The 18,228-nt window shown below is 36.9% G+C and overlaps 1 protein-coding gene across 6 annotated transcripts in view; it reads right to left on the bottom strand.

Moving 5' to 3' along the window:
* MCTP1 (multiple C2 and transmembrane domain containing 1) overlaps positions 1-18,228 on the bottom strand; it is a 495,837-nt gene that overhangs the window by 241,088 nt on the left and 236,521 nt on the right. For all 6 annotated transcript variants that reach the window (XM_069085117.1, XM_069085113.1, XM_069085116.1 and 3 more), the window contains 2 exons: positions 5,973-6,159; positions 1,242-1,335 (listed from right to left, as the gene is read on the bottom strand). In XM_069085117.1, the coding sequence (XP_068941218.1) occupies positions 1,242-1,335; positions 5,973-6,159 (281 nt within the window). The remainder of the gene's footprint in view (positions 1-1,241; positions 1,336-5,972; positions 6,160-18,228) is intronic.

Below are 18,228 nucleotides of genomic sequence, written 5' to 3' on the forward strand. Positions count from 1 at the left end.
ACTACTACTACTACTACTACTACTACTACTACTACTACTACTACTACAACTTTCTTCACCACTATTTCTTTAGGGTAAATTGCAAACTCCTAATTATTTTCATTTTACCCCTTTCTTTCATAACAGTAAATAGGCAATTGATAAAATGCAGAAGTAAATCCTGAGAATAGCATTTGACTAACACCTGGTGTACTCTCACTTGTGAGATATTAATAAGTTGCTTTTTAATCAGTTCTGGTTTCTCAGGATCTATTTAACACTAGAGTAATGAATGATATCTACTATTCATGAAATCTTTGTAGGCCCTCTAATGGTAGGAAAGGTGTAGTTCTTTTCAAAGCCATTCTTTTTAAGGATAGTTTTCCTCACATGTAAATGCCAGGCATATTTCCATAAATACCAAATGAGTACTTTCATACATAGAGATAGTCATGTTTATTGAACATTCTGAGAGTGGTTTTTTTAATTAATGATGAAAATACCTCCCAATTCCCTAGAAAATGAAACAACAAATGTTTTTAGGGAGAAGGTACACAGTCATAAATCCAACATTATAAATTTAAATATTGGAAAATGTAGAAATAACAACCATCAGATCCATTCTTACACCTAATAGCCAGGCATATACACAGAAAGAATGGTCTTAGCTTCCAGTTCATGAAACCCCAATAATACCTTGGTCTCCCTAAGATCTTGCCTTGGAGAATGGATCTATAACAACATCAGATGTCCATGCAATTCCAAGAGAAAATCCTCAAGAGGTGGGATTCTCTTTATACATTGCCTAAGCTAAGATGAACTTACTCAATGTCCCCCAAATTGGCCCACACAGTAAGGAAAAGGGCCAAGATGTGTAGAGTACCTTTAATCCAAAAGTACTTGAATAATAGTTGCTTTATTGTTAAGGAATCACGTGAGAGAATCGCAATTGGGAAAATATTTCCACCACCCCACTTTTGTCCTTTGTAGTGTTCTCCTAGCCATATTTGGGTGTGGTACATGGGGAGAATATTCCCATCGTTTCAAATATCCAGTAACAATATAAAGGGCTATGTGCCTGTGCATGCGTGTGTGTGTGTGTGTGTGTGTGTCTTTCCCTTTGTGACTATTAAGATTTAATTCAAGCCTTTATTTCCTTTAGACATTTTATTTAGAAGCCTTTTTCCAACATAATGCAAATTTTAAAACTACTTAAAGGCCAGGACCTTTAGTGTTGCTAAAGAAGTGACATAATTTCTTGCCTGTGACATCAGCTGCCATCAGCCCTTCTGCTCTGATGACTTTCACCTGGAGAAATCCTACGTCCTTCACATTGTGAAACATCCGCATTGGACTCTGAAAGACAACACTGTGGTTGGTATCACTATTGTCATTATCATCATCACTGTTACTATCCGGTCAGGGGACTTCACTGATAAGAACTGGCAAACTTTAATGGACTCTGAAAATAATTGAAACGATTGGGAAGGATATTTGTATGATTTCAAAACATACCAATTTTCTACCAAAATAAAAGGGGGGGAAATGTATGCAGTAAATATTTGTAAAATTAGAATAAAATTCCAAAAAAATTACTTAGAATTAATATAATAAACAGCTTTGTAGAAAGCTAGAATAGTAATGTATTTCTCATCTGAGTATTCTTTTTTTCCATCTCACCTACCAATACAGTTCTTGACAGTCTTATTTTTTTTAAAGGAGCTACAGTTTTGAGGGAAATAATACTTGATATTGGGCGTTAGCTGATAATTCATATAGATCTTTAAGCTTTGTGGATTAAAGGAAAAATACCAATATCAAATTAATGCCTTTACTATTCTCTTTTTCGGTGAGTAATAAAAAATAGAATGCATTATACAATAATACATTTAGCTTTTTTCATAAGATGTTAACTGGTAAAATGATCTTGCTAAAAACTTAAGATTAATTCAGGAGAAACCTGTAGGAATATTATGTAAAATATATCTTATATAACTTATTAACACAACTTAAATTTCATTTGCATTCAAAACACCATCAACAGGAAACCCCTTGAATCTATTTGATTTTAAATTGTAATTCAAACAATGAAAAAGCATGAAATCCACACTCACAGAAAAGTTATTGATGAATTGTTCCAATCTATCATTTGTTACAAATAACAAAAAAGAATTTTTAGGATTTAAAAAATTAATTGCTATCCTTGATTATAAGAAGAATACTCATTCAAGGATTTAGGAATCTTACTGATGGACATGAATGCTAAGGAAATAAATCCTTCAAATATGAAACTTCAAATATGCTTTTATTTACTTGTTTGAATTACATGATAGCTTTCCTCTGAAAAACTCAACAAATCAAATATTCATCTTTATCAAATCTTCAAAATATTTTATGACCCAAGAAAGTAATATATTTTTGCATGATAAAGTTATCTATTAAAATGTTACCAATGAAAAGACCATTGCCATCTTTTTATTAATATTGTGAGAACCATGAGAGACAAAACACACTCTGATATTAACTTTTTAAGTCCCATCTGACTAGTTATTGTTTACAGTGAAGCTATGACCTTGGTAGAGGGAGATGAGGAAATACGGTTACATGTAATCTCATAACCTTACTTTAAAAAAAAGTGTTTATCACAAGGATTAACTTTTAATCCCTTTTAAAAGCATTAGTTTATCATCAGAAATCTATTTAATCTACACATGACAGAGCTCAATGATAATACATTTCACTGTCTGTTTACATGCTTGCAAGTTGAAAGTCAGGGGTGGCAATTACAGATACTGTCCCTTACTGGTACACAGTGCTCTAAAACAAATCTTAAGTAGAGAGGCTAGAGCGGAGAATGAATTTACCAAAAGGTTATAGGAGCTATTTAAACCTAGTTTCTTTGTAGGTAAAACAAATAGGCCTAGTCCTGAAGTCTTAGAATTATTTTCAGTGTGGGTAGCTCATTCCACAGACAGATTGCATTCTGATGCTTCAGTCCTGATACCCTTCTTCCTGTATTGCCAGGGTAATTATTGTTTGAAGTTTTTCATTTCCTCAAATCAGCTGATTTTGAGTAATTTATTGCAAATTTCGACAGCTTAGTCCCAGGACATATGATATTAGAGTAGGAGCTCTAAAGAGCAAATAACTTAAATATGTGAGCTTAAACATATAACTTTAAGTAATGATTTATCACAAGATATTCCTGTCTTGTTACTTATGATTATTGTTGAAGGCCTCAAAACCTGGATGGCTTCTGAAGCCTGAAATTTCCATAGCAGAGGAATCTATGATTTGCTGTGAATCCTTTCAGCCCTCAATAGATGGGAAAAGATTGAAATGCTCTGGAGATGAGGCCTCTTTATTTTTTTAATGAAAGGCTGTATAATATATTTTCTGTATGGCTGCAGCAGCTGTCAGGAACAGCATCTCAGTTCAGCTCTATTATGGGAGAAGCAATACCCCATCCTATGGCATCGAGATCCACTGAGGGGCCAGGACTGATTGACAGCTTGTCACCGTGACGTCTTATTCCATCTCTGTTATGGAGAAAATTAATGTCACACCACCCGCCTTATGACTCGCTGTCATCTTCGAACCGCTCACCTTTTATCAATGCTCTAAATAACATTTCAAGCCCATCGTCTCACGGTGGACAATCCGGTCAAGGGACATTAAATCGGATGACTGTGAAATGTCATAATAAAAATGGAATGCTAACAACTTCTTCTCTAAACTAGCTTCTCTGGTTTTTAAATGGTGACAAGGGGGAGCAAGGGTTCAGCACACCCGTTCTGAAAAGGTCATACAATCTCTCTTGGTCTGCTACCCAGCACTACTCCCCCCCTGACTGCTACCCACAAAAAAAGAAGAGAAGAAAAAAAGGAAAAAATGTGGGAGAAAAAGAATTAATGGTCTTTTTTCAGACTGGGGTCCTCAAATAATGTTTTGCACCATCATGTCTACTTAATTTGTAGGGTTTGAGTATTCAGCTACAAATGATTAAATGACTGTAATGGAGTCATTCTTCAGGACTGTTTGATGTGAGGGTGATGTCAGTTCATTTATTCTCCTGAGTACAACAGGTGAGAAAAAGTTAACCTAGAACCTTATTAGTATATGAAAAAATATTTAGCTAACTGATTAAGCTTCCTGAGATAATCATGTCAATTATAAAAGAACATCCTATCTCAGGTTAAGGAGAATTCTTCCATTTCACAATGACTACAAGTTTAGAAATAAAATTGCTTGTAGCCCCCTAATATATATAGATGATTTGTATTCTAGGAACCTATAAGACTTACTGCTCTTAGAAGCAACTTTCTCAAACAGCACATCTTAAGTTTCTCAAAAAACTTTCAACCTTGTAGTATAATTATGAAAACATATTATCAACATGGGTTAAAATGCATATTCCGAGTAACATTTATTCATCTTATATTTTCACATAATATTTTATATTTAATGTAAGAAGGAAAATATTTGATTCTTTATATAGTACCAGAAATTATGGACAGCATTCACATTATGAAGGAAAGTGACCCATTAAATAAAGCCTATCCGAGGGGCAAAATGCAGTAATAACAATTGCATTTATGCCTAAACTTCTAAGCTAGCTCTATGATTTAATGTATAGGATATTACTAAAATGCTAATTCATCAAGTATGGCTTATACTTAGTCAAAATTTTATACTGCTACTAAAAAAATCCATTTGACTACTTATGAAGATCTTTCCATGGGAAGAGGAGAATATGTCTTGGAGGTACCCAAATTTGAAATAATTCTCATAATTATAATCATGTTTTCAAAGGATGGTGCACAATACTTCAGCTCTGGGTTGGTTTTTAAAAAATATGATGTTTTGCCTTGCTAAGTCACCTCTATTAAACTGTGTTTATGATAACACTATTGGTGTGTGAGTTGTACAAGCATTAACAGACAGCTGATTCAGTGGAGATATCCAGAATAAATTTGCTGAAGCGCACATCCTGCTAATCTGTTTGAAGAATATTGTAGAGCATTAGTACCAGCACTTCATGTTATCTGCACAGCCTGATAAGGTACATCTTTATTAAATTCAGTTATTGAAAGGATGTCAGTCAGTGAATAGGAATATTTTAAAATCTAAAAAAAAATTAAGCAGTTCTTTGTTAGTCAGAGCTTGGTTTAATGGTTGAGTGTCTAGAGGAGCCTCCTAAACACCTGGCAGCATTGTACAATAAAAGCTTTGTAATTTTAAGTGGAAAAGCACCCCACCACCCCCATCCTTCAAGGGTAGTGAGACATTTACTTTTTAGTGCTTTCATTAACAATAAATGGTGGAGTAAGAGCTCCCCTCTCTGTTGCTTCAATAAAACTACATAATAGCTACTCGACAGTGTGAGGATGCTGGGAAATAGAGCGATTTGGTTCAAAATATTTGGAACTGGGAAAATCTGATTCACATCAACATTTTTGGGATTCGCTACACAAATTCATCCTTTTGCAAGCAATCAAAATGTGAGAACTCTTCATTTTCAATGAACCATGCTTTGCCATTAAGCAAAAGAGAAGGGTTTTTCTAATCAGGTAAAAATGAAATCTAATCTTGTGTACTGTTACCAAAATCTACCAATGATCATAAGTGGCATTAAACTCCATTTCATTTGGGAAAGGGAAAAAAAGTTATTTGCAACAACAAGTTGTAAATTCAGCTTAAAAATAAAATTCATTCCTTCATGTTCATTGGGAATCTAGTAAAATCACAGAACAAAAATTATAGAATTTGAGCTAAAAGAAGAGATGACCAGCAATATACCAGCAAATGATCTAACTGCTGATTTAGAAAGAATGAAGCCCCTGAATTCTCAGAGCTTTGTGTGTTTCCATATCCCTCAGACAGGATGTGTTCTCAGCAACGTTTCTGACACTGCAGGTAAATTATTTACATTTTCTTCTAGTCATGTATGAACCTTGAAGAAGGAGTGTTACATACATGAGGTGGATACATACATATCTCTTTAATATCGCTTCTCGTTCCTTCTGGTCCTCCAAGGAGTTTACAGAGAGGTCAGATATACTGACAGTAGCAGAGGCTGTCAGGGTGACCAGCAGCACCAGATGTCCTTCACCCTCTTCCAGCTGTAACTCCAGCTTGTGAGTCTGTTCTCTACTGAGGGCTGACAGGTCGATCTGGCACCTAGAAACAAACATTTTGAATCAGCAAGTGGCTTTCTTCCTGAGATCAAACGGCAGCAGTGGAGGACAATATGCTCAGAGCAATGTGAAAAAAAATCAGTGCAAATATTTCTTTGTGGCCATTGGAAGGATTTATCTTTCCACTGTGCAATATCTCTTTCTAACACTCACTCATCATAATACTCTGAAAAAGAAAGGGTGAGCTATGTATTCTGGCTTAATTACTTCCCAATTTTTAGGATCCCCAGTCTTAAAGCTCACAATGACAGAAAGGAATCTTATGTTTGTGGAATCTGACCTAGAGAAAGATTGTAGAACTGAAATCGCTCCAAGAAACCCAGGGGAGCAAACCCACAGGCACAAACTAAAGGGGTTTGCAAAACAGTGCAGTGGGAAAATGCCCATCTCCCTACTTCTGTCCTTCCCCCAATATCCATTGAGCAGTGGATTAGAATCTACATTATCATGTGGAAAGTGCTTAAATTTTAGAAATGTCAATATATTCAAAGTAACCCATGTAAATCTAAAGACAAATCAACTAAAACATATGCAAATGGTAGAATGCGATTATGCACGACACTTGTTTCCCAGCAGCTACATCCCGCCACAGCCCCCCAACCCCCACTCCTACCCCTGTTTTAGATGCCACTCTCACCTTGCAAACTCTTTTCATAAAAATGTCAATTGATTTTGAAGAGAAAGATAATGTGGTGACCGCAAGGCCAATAAAGTGAGAGGAAGGTGGCAGACATGAATAAATAGGCATTTAAAGACAGGAAATAGCCAATTACAAGAATAAATATGGTCCCATAAACTGAGTGTTAGGCTATCAGGAACAGATTAAATTCTCGCCTCCCCTTTTCATCCTCCTCCACTCCATCCCTCCCTATTCTCTATTGTTTAGCTGTTAAAATTAAACTGTGAATAGGGCTACAATGTTCCTGATGCTTCTCAGGTATTTGCTTTAGCAATTTCACAGTCATCTAAGTTTGACACCTGACTTATATTCTATGTATTAAGTAACAAGTGGGGACAGAAGGGACTTGGCAAAGATGGGAGTATTAGAGTAAAACTGATGGTCAATGACAGAGATGGACTGGAGTCTCATGGTTAAGATGACAAGAACCTAGAACTATCTTTATATCAAGGAAAGATACACTGTACTTAAAACTGAAATGTCATATCGAATTACTATCATTTCAAATAAAAGGCACATATTCACATATTGTCTCTTTCTTGAATTCCATGTGCAACTGCCTACTAGACACTGACAATTTCCTCAGTTTTGTTTTGTTTTTGTTTTGTCTCTGGGTTCTGCTAATGCACTGAGAGTATTCTTGTCATCAACAGAGATCACATGCGTGTCAAAATATCAACAGACCAAATCATACTTCAGGACCTCTATCTTCTCATGAACTGGCACTCTTCCAATATGGATACCTCTCTGAAGAGTTTTAATCACTAACACCTCCTTTCACAAATAATAGGTAGGACCATGTCTAACATGAGAGAGGACACATGAGGTCATAGTCCAGGAGAGGGCTGTGATCAGATGACATTATGCCAAGGCAGATTTCAGAGGCTCCTAGGTTTAGTCAGAGAGCCTAGGCTTGAAACTTTTCTCTGATATTCACTGAAAGACTCTGGCCTCAGTTTCCTTATCTGTGATATGGGGTTGGGAGGTGGGAGAAGCAAAACAAATCACTTCTGAAGTTTTGGAACTCTTCCTTCACCCTGAATACTCCATAAGTCATGAATAGCTCAGGCCTTCTGGGATATCAGATTTATGACATCCCCTACATTCCAAATCAGGTACCATGAGTAATATGCATAAATGGGAACCTTCATTTAAAAAATATTTTATTTTTTCCAATTACATGTAAAAAAATTTGTCATTCATTTTAAAAAACTGATTTCCAAATTTTCTTCCTCACTCACTCACCTCTCTCTTCATTGAGAGGGCAAACAATCTGATACAGGTTATACATGAATTGTCATGAAATACTTATTTCCATAGTAGTCAAGTTGTGAAAGAAAATACATATCCTCCCCTAACAAAGAAACCCCAAGGAAAATAGAGTTTTAAAAAAGCATGCTTTCATCTGCATTCAGTCTCCATCAGTTCTTTCTCTGGAGATGGATAGCATTTTAAAAACCATGTCTTTCAGAATGGTCTTGGATCATTGAATTGCTGAGAATAGCTAAGTAATTCACAGTTGATCATCATATAATATTGTTGTAACTGTGTGGAATGTTTTTCTGGTTCTGCTTATTTCACTTTGCATCAGTTCATCTAAGTCTTTCCAGAAACCTGCATTCTCAACATTTTTCAATCAATTGCATTCTAATTGCTTTGGAATATCATTTGTAAAATCTTCCTGGTTCCCTTTAATATCTATCTTCTTTATCAAGCATCCCCTCAATCTACAAGTATATTAGCATCATAAAAATTGCATAAAGATGAGAAATGGCATCTTCCTTTCTAGCAAAAGCCTGTAGAATTGACTGTTCCATGATCTCAAAATTGTGCCACCTGCAGCATGGACCTCCTTTGTGTATTCTTGGGTATAGTGCATCTCCTTCCAATTTTCTTCAATGTTGTTTCCACTTCTTCATGTAGTAAATTGGGTGACTGTAGTGTTAGGGTTCAGGTGTTATGGCTATCCTTGATGGTGAAAAGAATTTGTTATGAAAACTTATTCAGATCTTTTCCATTTTTTGCTTCTTTGTTGTACTTCTTCAGTTTTATCCTTAAGTGTTCTTGGGGGTAACCATCTAGTTGCTTTTCTCTTTGATTTACTTCACTTAATGTCCAGTGATTGTGAGCATTGTCAGTTTTGATTAATCAGTTCACGCTGCATTGTGAGCTCTGACTCCCAAGCCAGAGAGGCAGCTCTTGAGAAAAACTAAATTATTAGTATATTAATTACAAATATCATATCAATTAATATGAAAATTATAAATTCCTTTCTGTTCTTTTGGCCAAAAAGGTCAGAACAACCCTCGAAGGCTGATGAGGAATATTCATTTGAAACATGATTTAGATTTTGACAGCTGGTGAAAAAAGAGTAGCCAGAAGTTCTTTTTCTTACTTTGCCAATGCAAAAAAAAAACCTCTAACACATATTTATTTCCAATTTACAAACTTTAAAAAGGACGTGAATAGAAAGGATATGAAATTTAAATTTAGATTTCTCTGATTTCTTTTTGGTCTTGGATAAGTGGTCATATTCTTATTCCTATGGCTCCTACACACTAAATACTAGATCCCTTATTTTAATCTAGTTCTAAAGGAAGACTACAAAATGATTTTCAGAAATTTTCTGTAGAATATTGTTTCCCTGATACATATTTGATTCTACTATAAATTTAAAGAAATATTGCTTCTAGCTAATAACTTAGATTGAACTGGAGAATGCTGAGTAGGTAGTTAAGTATTCTTTTTTTTTTTTGCCTTTTTGAAGGGCACTTGGGGTTAAGTAACTTACCCAAGGTTACATGGCCATTTTTTTTCTGTGTAGGTGTTAAGTCTGGAAACGAACTCGGGGCCTCCTGACTCTGGGCTGGTGCTTTACTCACTGCGCCACCTGGCCGCCCCTGTAGTTGGGTATTCTTAAGTAAAAGGTGTTTTATAACCCAAATTATTTCCAGGCAATGAACTTAATTTTGTGCTTACCTCATATGTTCTAAATCAGGAAAGTTCATTTCCTCCAGGAAACGAATCCCAAAATTTCAGCTCTGGAAGGCACTTCAGAGATGATGTAGCCCAACCTATACATGAACAATGACCCTCCCTACATTATACCCAAGATGTGGTTATCAGATGTCTGCTTAGAGACCTTCAGGGAACCAAAATCCAGTCACTGATAAAAATGTTCAGAAGCACAGGACTGAGCACAGATATTTGGGGCATATCATTATTAAAGAGTTGCTAGTTATTTGTATTCAGTCATTTATGCCCTTATCATCTCTTGCCTGGATTATAACTTTCTTTTTATTTTAATTAAAAATTTCCTCAATTTATTTCCCCCATTATCATTTGTTTTTCTCCCTCTTTCCTCCCATGCCCCCCCCCATTAAAAAAAAAAGAAGAAAAGCCAAACCCTTGTAACAAACAAACAGTTAAGCAAAACACAATCTTGTATTGGCCACTGGACTATGGATTCCTAACTGGTGTTTCACCTCACGTTTCTCCCAACTCCAATCCATTCTCCATTCAGCTGCCAAGGTTATTTTATTAAGGTCCTGGTCTACCAGGTCATCTCTCCCCCCCCTCCCAAACAAACTCCAAACACTCCCTATTATAACCAAGATAAAGCATAAAGTCCTTTGTTCAGCATTTAAAGATCTGCACAATTTATCCCCTTCCTACTCTTCCAGTCTTCTTATACTTTACTCCAATATATGCAGTCTACAATGGTATACTAGATTTTCATTACACAGGACCTCTAGACCTTTGGGTTGGCTGTCTCTCATTCATGGAATGCTGTTCTCCCTTACCTCTACCTCTTAGCTTCTCTGGCTTCCTTCAAGACAAAGCTCAAATCCTACCTTCTTCATGCAGCCTTCTTCATCTCTCCCAACTATTAGTGCCTTCCTCTCTCAGATTACCTTCCATTTATTCTGCATGGGTCTTATATGTACTCAGTTATCTGCTAGCTACCTCCCTCATGGTCATCTGAGACCTTTGAAAGCAGGGCTTATTTTTGTCTTTCTTCGTACTCTTAGCACTTGGCACAATGGGTGGAACATAGGAAGTGCTAAATAAATGATTGTTGACCACCTGACTGACTGACATGCCCACAAAGAAAACAAAGATAGGAAAAGTAGTGAGACAAGACCAATTATACAGAAGACATCTGCATTGGAAATAACACAAATGTGAGGGACTGATTCTTAAGGTACCAAAACAAATAGACAAATGAATAAAAACAAGCGTAGACTTAACTGTATTGAAAAAAGAAATGATGATTGAAAGAATATAAACAATTTTCAATCAATCAAAAAGCATTTACCAAGCACCTACTATGTGCCAGTTACCATACTAGGTGCTGGGATAGAAAGGTAAAACTCCTGTTGCCTTACACAGATGATAAACATTTTCTAGGCTTTCATATTTTTTTCATCTTTTTTTTTTCATTTTTCCTTTAGAAAAATTTGGTGAATCATGGCTAAAATATTTCAGAAAACAATCACTGAACAAGGTAAGCCGTATTTCAAGACAAAACAATGTACTGATTTTTAAAATAAATAGTCATATTGACTTTCCTTAGGAATCAAAGAAGTTTATATGGGGATAGGAAAAATAAGAACAAAAAGTAAAGAATCAAAGAATTCATCCATTTAATTTACTGATGATTAAAATAATTTGCTTCTACTACCATCATGATTTTGCTAAACTCAAAGAAAATACATAGATTTCTTCAAACATACTAAAAAAAATCATCACTGTTAATCTAAATAACAAATTATGATATAATTTTATATGACACATACATCAAAACTTTAGACTGACAATCCACTAGATCGCTGCAACGACATAGAGTACAACAAAACTACACTTCCTAGGTAAGATCCATAAAGATTAAAAAAAAACTAAACTAAGTAAACAAGACAGGAGCACTGGCTTTGGAGTTTAAGGACCTAGATTCAAAGTCTAGATCTGTCATTTACTGCTCCTGTGACTTTGTTCAAGTCAAACAACTTCTACAGGACTGGCCTGTAAAATGAGTTTCCCTATCTATAAAATAAAGTGGCTGGACAGGATGACCTTTTAGGGACACAGACTTTAATACCCTACTTATAGAGCTCCTCTCTCCCTTCCTTCCTCTTTCCCCATATATGCGTACATATAAGAACATACACATTACATCTGTGTATATACAAATATATGCACATGTAGAGAGAATACATACATTTGTGTATATATATCAATATCTATATATATGGAGGGAGGGAGGAAGAGAGTGAGAGAGAGAGACAGAGAGACAGAGAAAGACAGAGACAGAGAGAGAGAGACAGAGAGAGAGAGACAGAGAGACAGACAGAGAGACAGAGAGACAGAGAGAGAGAAGAGTTGCTACAAATGGTCACTGAGTTGGGCCAAGAATTAAGGGGAGTGGGAAAGCGAGCCACATTACCTTTGGGAATCTGCTAAAATTATTTATGACTTCAAAGTTCTTCCTGAAATCAAAGCCACATTTTTTAAAAACAATAATATTTTCTTGGTATTATTGTATGGTTATGAAAATTAGTACACTGTGGTCTTTGAAAATGAATATCACCCAGAAAGCAATGGAAAAGTTCATGGTAGATATGAGGTTACTATACATTATAAGGGGGGAATTACAAAGAAGAAGAGAATGAATGAGAGAAAAAAGAAGATGGATTCATCAGGGAGAGAAAGAGAAAAAACAAAGATAACCCACATGTTCCATTGGTATCCATGCCATGCCAAAAGAAATTGGGGAGGGGCGGCTCTGTGGAGCACCAGCCTTGGAGTCAGGAGGACCTGAGTTCAAATCTGGCCTCAGATACTTAACACAAAAACTATCCATGTGACCTGGAGCAAGTCACTTAACCCCAATTGCCCTCCAAAAAGCAAAAAAAAAAAAGTAGGGAAGGCCTTTAGCTTAGATTCTCTTTGGTGAACTTATTGGAGAACACAGATAATAGTTAAGGATGGGCAGGGATGAATGGCTTATACTATGCATCACTGGAAAGAATGTTCAAATTGATAAGGTTACATTTTAGCATATTTTTGCAGATTGTCAATTTCATTTAAATCTGCAATTTTCTAACATATTGTGCATAGTGGCTTCTGGTAATTCTTGATTTCTTATTTAGCCTTTGTGAATTAATTTGTTTTAGATTTTACAACTCCATTTTTCTTTATTTTTTTTTTACCAAGTGAGCAAATAAATGCTTTATCAATTTTATTATGTGGTAAAACCTTGTGATTTTGTTAGTATGATGAGGAAGACAGATGAAGAAACTACCTCTGCCAATGCAGATGGGCACTTGTTCTGAAAATTAAAATCTTAGAAAGTTGCCTGATGCATTGAGAGGATTAAACAATTTGACCATGATCACAGAGGCAGTACATGCCAGAGGGGGTACCTGAACCAGGTTTTCCAGAGTCCAAGGTGAGGTCCATTTTTATTGTCATACCACTTACATTAGCTTTGAAAAAGCAAATAAGCAAACAATTACTCTTTGTTCTGGATACATTGCTTTAAATTTTAAAAAAAATTTATATATTTCAGTCAATAGTCAAACATCAAGCACTTACCATGTTCCAGGCACTGTGCTAAGAACTAGGGATACAAAAAAAGGCAAAGCATAGTTCCTGCCCTCATGGAGCTCACAAACTCACAGGGGAGTCAGGGTGTATTTGTTGCTATTCAGTCATTTCGGTCACGTCCAACTCTTCATGAGCCTATTTGTGGTTTTCTTGGCAAAGATACTGAACTGGTTGGCCATTTCCTTCTCCAGCTCTTTTCACAGATGATAAAACTGAGGCAAACAAGATTAAGTGATTTATCTAGGGTCACACTGTAAGTATCTGATTTGAATTCAGGTCTCCTAGCTGGGGGAGGTAACTAGCAAACAAAGATGTACATAGCAATTTACATACAGGATGAATAGGAAATAACTAACACAGGGAAGGCACGGGAATTAAGAAGGGTTGGTGCAGGCTTCCTGTAGAAGGTAGGATTTTAGTTGGGACTTAAAAGAAGCTGGGGTGCCAGTAGTCAGAGGTGAGGAGGGAGAACATTCCAGATGTTCTCTGGGGGGGACAGCTAAAAAAAAATGCCCAGATGCAAGAGATGGAGTATTTTGTTCATGGAACAGCAAAGAGTCCATTGTCAGAGGATTGAACAGTATGTGACCGGGAGTAAAATGTCAGAAGACCAGAAAGGTAGGAGGGGAATAGGTTATGAAGGGCTTTGAACACCAAGTAGAAGATGGCATATTTGATCCTAGAGGTTAGAGGGAGCCAAAGTAGCTTCTTGAAAGGGGGTGGGGTGGTGAAACAATTGGGAGGCACTGCTTTTGATAGTAACAACAAAGGTGGTTATAGGCGTATTAATTTTCAGTCCTTCAGAGACTTCAGTGTCCCAATTTTGATAACCATACAATAATACCAAGAAAATATTGTTTAAAAAACAATGACCTTGGGTGCAGCTAGATGGTGCAGTGAATATAGCATCGACCCTGGAGTCAGGAGGACCTGAGTTCAAATCCGACTTCAAACACTTGACACACTTACTAGCTGTGTGATCTTGGGCAAGTCACTTAACCCCAATTGCCCTGCCCTCCCCCCTCCAAAAAGCAAAAACAAAACAAATAAAAAACAACAACAACAAAATGACCTTGATTTCAGGAAGAATTTTGAGGTCATAAAAATTGTTCACAATTTCCCAAAGTCTCCCAGCAGCACAACAGGGGAAAAGACAATGAATTGTTTTGGACATGCTGAATTTAAGATGTCTACTCAACATTCAATTCAAAATGTCTGACACACATATGGAGATATGTGATTGGAGTTCATACTATGAAGTGTTTAGGGCAAAATAGAAAGATTTGACAATCATCAGCATAGAGATGGTAATTAAACTCATCGGAGACAATGAGATCCTGAGTATCCAGCAAAGAAAACTGAGTTGTCTAACAGGTAGAAGGAGAACCAGGAGAGAGTGGTATCCTGAAAACCTAGACAAGAGAAAGCATCATGGGGAAGAAGAAGAGAAGGTCAAAGAAAATAAGAATTAAGAAAAGGCCATTGGATTTGCTAATTAAGAGATTATTGGTAACTAGAGAGAGCAAGTTTGGTGGAATGATGAGGTTAGAAACCAAATTGTAAAGGAGAAGAGTGAGAGAAAAGTGGAGACATTTATTGTAGATGGCCTTTTCAAGGAGTTTAACCACAAAGGGCAAAAGACAAATAGGATGATAGTGGGGACTAAAGGATCATGTGAGAGTTTTGTCAGAATGGAGGAGAAAAACATATTATCAGGCAGTAGGAAAAGAACAGTTGACAGAGAAAGAATGAAGATAAATGATAGGGTGGGGATGACAGTGGAATTAATCTGTTGGAGAAATTGGGAGTAATGGGATTACTTGGGCAGGTAGAGGAGTTAGCCTTGGTAAAGACTAAGGACATCTCTTCCTATAAGTCTAGGGTAAAGGAGGATATAGTGGCAGAAGGCATCTGAGGGATATAAAATGAGGAAGATGGGAAAAGAGGATCTTATGGAAAATGGCCTCAATTTTTTCTTTTAAAGTATGAGGTAAGTTTCTCAGCTCAGGTCAGGGGAGGGAAGTCATGGAAGGTTTGAGGAGGGATGGAAAAGTGTGCAAAATGTTCTGTGGAGATTAAGAGAGTGATTCCATTAAGGTGGTACAGTAGGAATGCCTAGCAACAGTGAGGGCCCAGTTGAGGTTGTGTAACACAAGTCTGTAGTGGATCCTGTCAGAATGATAATTTGATTTTTCTTCACCGTTGTTAAGCAGCACATGTGAAGGAGCAAAAGCGGTGGATGCTGGGAGTAATCCAAGACTGAGGTTTGCCAGGGCACAACTGGCAAGATAATAATGGGGCCAGGGATACGAGAGAAGAGGACAGTGTAGAGTTGAACTGGTTCACTAAGGGGTTGAGATGGGGGGAAAGGAATGGCAAACACAAGGAAGATGGCCTCAGACAGAAAAGAGAGGTTGCAGTATTGGAAGTCATCATGTGGATGAATATTCAGATTAGGTGAGGGAAAGAATAGGTGGAAAGCCATAGACTATGGTCAGACAAAGGGGTTTTGGAATTCTTGAACATGGAAGTGATACATTTTTGGATGATGGCAAGATCAAAGGTATGACCATCTTTGTTTGTGGCTGACATGGGGTAGAGGAATAGGTCAGAGGAAGTGAGTAGATCGAGGAACTGAGGCTTAGGCTGTTTTAGGACTTAGTGCGTATGTTGAAGCTCACATGTATAAGATCAGAGTAGAGTCAAGATGGTGGAGAACAGGTAGGAAGTTGCTTGAGCTCTCCCCGGTTTCATTCAAAACAACTTTAAGTCTCAAAATGAATTCTGGAGTGACAGAGCCCACAAAAAGATGGGATGAAAGAATTTACCCAGCCCCAAATAACTTAGAAAGACTGCAGGAAAAGTCTGTCTCACTTGGGTAAAAGGGGAGTGTAGCCCAGTACAGGTGTTGTCCAGGCAAGCCAACAGATGGCCTCTATCCCCAGCATAGATCGGCATCCAAGGCTCTGTGGCCATGGCTCAGCAGGCTGGCAGCACAAAAGACCAGTTGTAAGGTCTCCAGCCTGAGCACAGCAGGTGAGCCACCAGTCCTGGAGGCCCCAGTGCAACAAGCCAGCGACCAGGCCCCTTGGTCCATGGAGCAAGAATCTTGGCACGGTGCTCCTTGTGCCCCAGAAGCAGAGCTCAACTTTAAAAGTCACAAAATAGGCTGGAAAATGAGCAAAATAAAAAAAAATCCCTGACCATAGAAAACTACTATGGAAACAAGGAAGATCAAAATACAAATTCCAAAAGGACAACAATGTCAAAATACTTATATGTGAAGCTTCAAAGAGAAATATGAATTGGTCTCAAGGCCAAAAATTCCTCCTGAGGGAGCTCAAATCAAATAAGAGAGGGAGAAGAAAAAACTGGAAAAAGAAATGAGAGTTATAGAAGAGAATCATGAAAAAAGAGTAAACAGCTTGGTAAAGGAGACACAAAAATTCACTGAAGGAAACAACTCCTTAAAAAGTAGAATTGGGGAAAAAAGTAGAATTGGACAAATGAAAAATGAGGTACAAAAACTATCTAAAGAAAATAACTCCTTAAAAATTAGAATTAAGCAAGTGGAAGCTCATGACTCTATGAGATATCAAGAATCAAACAAAATCAAAAGAAAAAAATATATAAGTAAATATAAAATATCTCATTGGAAAAACAACTGACTTGGAAAATTAATCCAGGAGAGATAATTTAAGAACTATTGCACTATCTGAAATCCATGATTTAAAATAATGACCAAACAGCATCTTTTAAAAAGTTATCAAGGAAAACTGTCCTGACAGCCTAAAATCAGAGGGTAAAATAGTAATTAAAAGAATCCATTAATCACCTCCTTAAAGAGATCCTAAAATGAAAACTCCCAGGAATATCATAGCCAAACTCCAGAACTCTCAGGTCAAGGAGAAAATGGTGTAAGCAGACAGAAAAAAAAAAACAAAACCCAACCAATATTGAAGAGTCACAGTCAGGATTACATGATTTAGCAGTTTCTACATGAAAGGATCAGAGGGCTTGGAATATGATATTCTGGAAGGCAAAGGAGTTTGGATTACAACCAAAAATCAACCCAAATAAACCAAGTATAATCTTTCAGGGGAAAAATGAATATTCAATGAAATAGGGGACTTTCAAGCATTCCCGGTGAAAAGACCAGAGATGAACAGAATTTTCAATATTCAAACAAAAGACTCAGGTGAAGCATAAAAAGGTAAACAAGAAAGAAAAAAATAAGGTATTCAATAAGGTTCAACTGTTTACATCCCTACATAGGAAGATGATATTTATAACTCTTAAGAACTGTATCTCTTTAAGGGCAGTTAGAAAGAGTATGCACAGAGAATACAACTATAAGTTGACTTTGATGGGATGATACAAAAGATTAAGGAGTGAAAAAGAAGATTGCGCTGGGAGAAGAAGGAAGGGAGAGGCAGAGTGGGGTAAATTGTATCACAGGAAGATGAATGAATGACCTATTATAATAGAGGGAAAGAAGAGAGGGAGTGAGCATTGTATAAGGGCAGGAATTGGGATGAAGAGAAAAAATGTAAGCCAGGTATTGAATTCATGAAGGAAGGAGGGAAGGAAGGAAGGAAGGAAGGAGGGAAGGAAGGAAGGAAGGAAAGAAGGAAGGAAGGAAGGAAGGAAGGAAGGAAGGAAGGAAGGAAGGAAGGCGGTAATGAATTCAATAAAGAAGGAAGAAGAGTCACCTAGAGGTCTTTAGAGAAACAGCTATTGGGATTTTGATTGGGTGGCAGACAGGAA

This window comes from Petaurus breviceps, unplaced genomic scaffold (assembly GCF_028583685.1).
Source record: "Petaurus breviceps papuanus isolate PSGF00001 unplaced genomic scaffold, PetGlider_PUasm1.0 175, whole genome shotgun sequence".
Taxonomy (NCBI): Eukaryota; Metazoa; Chordata; class Mammalia; order Diprotodontia; family Petauridae; genus Petaurus; species Petaurus breviceps.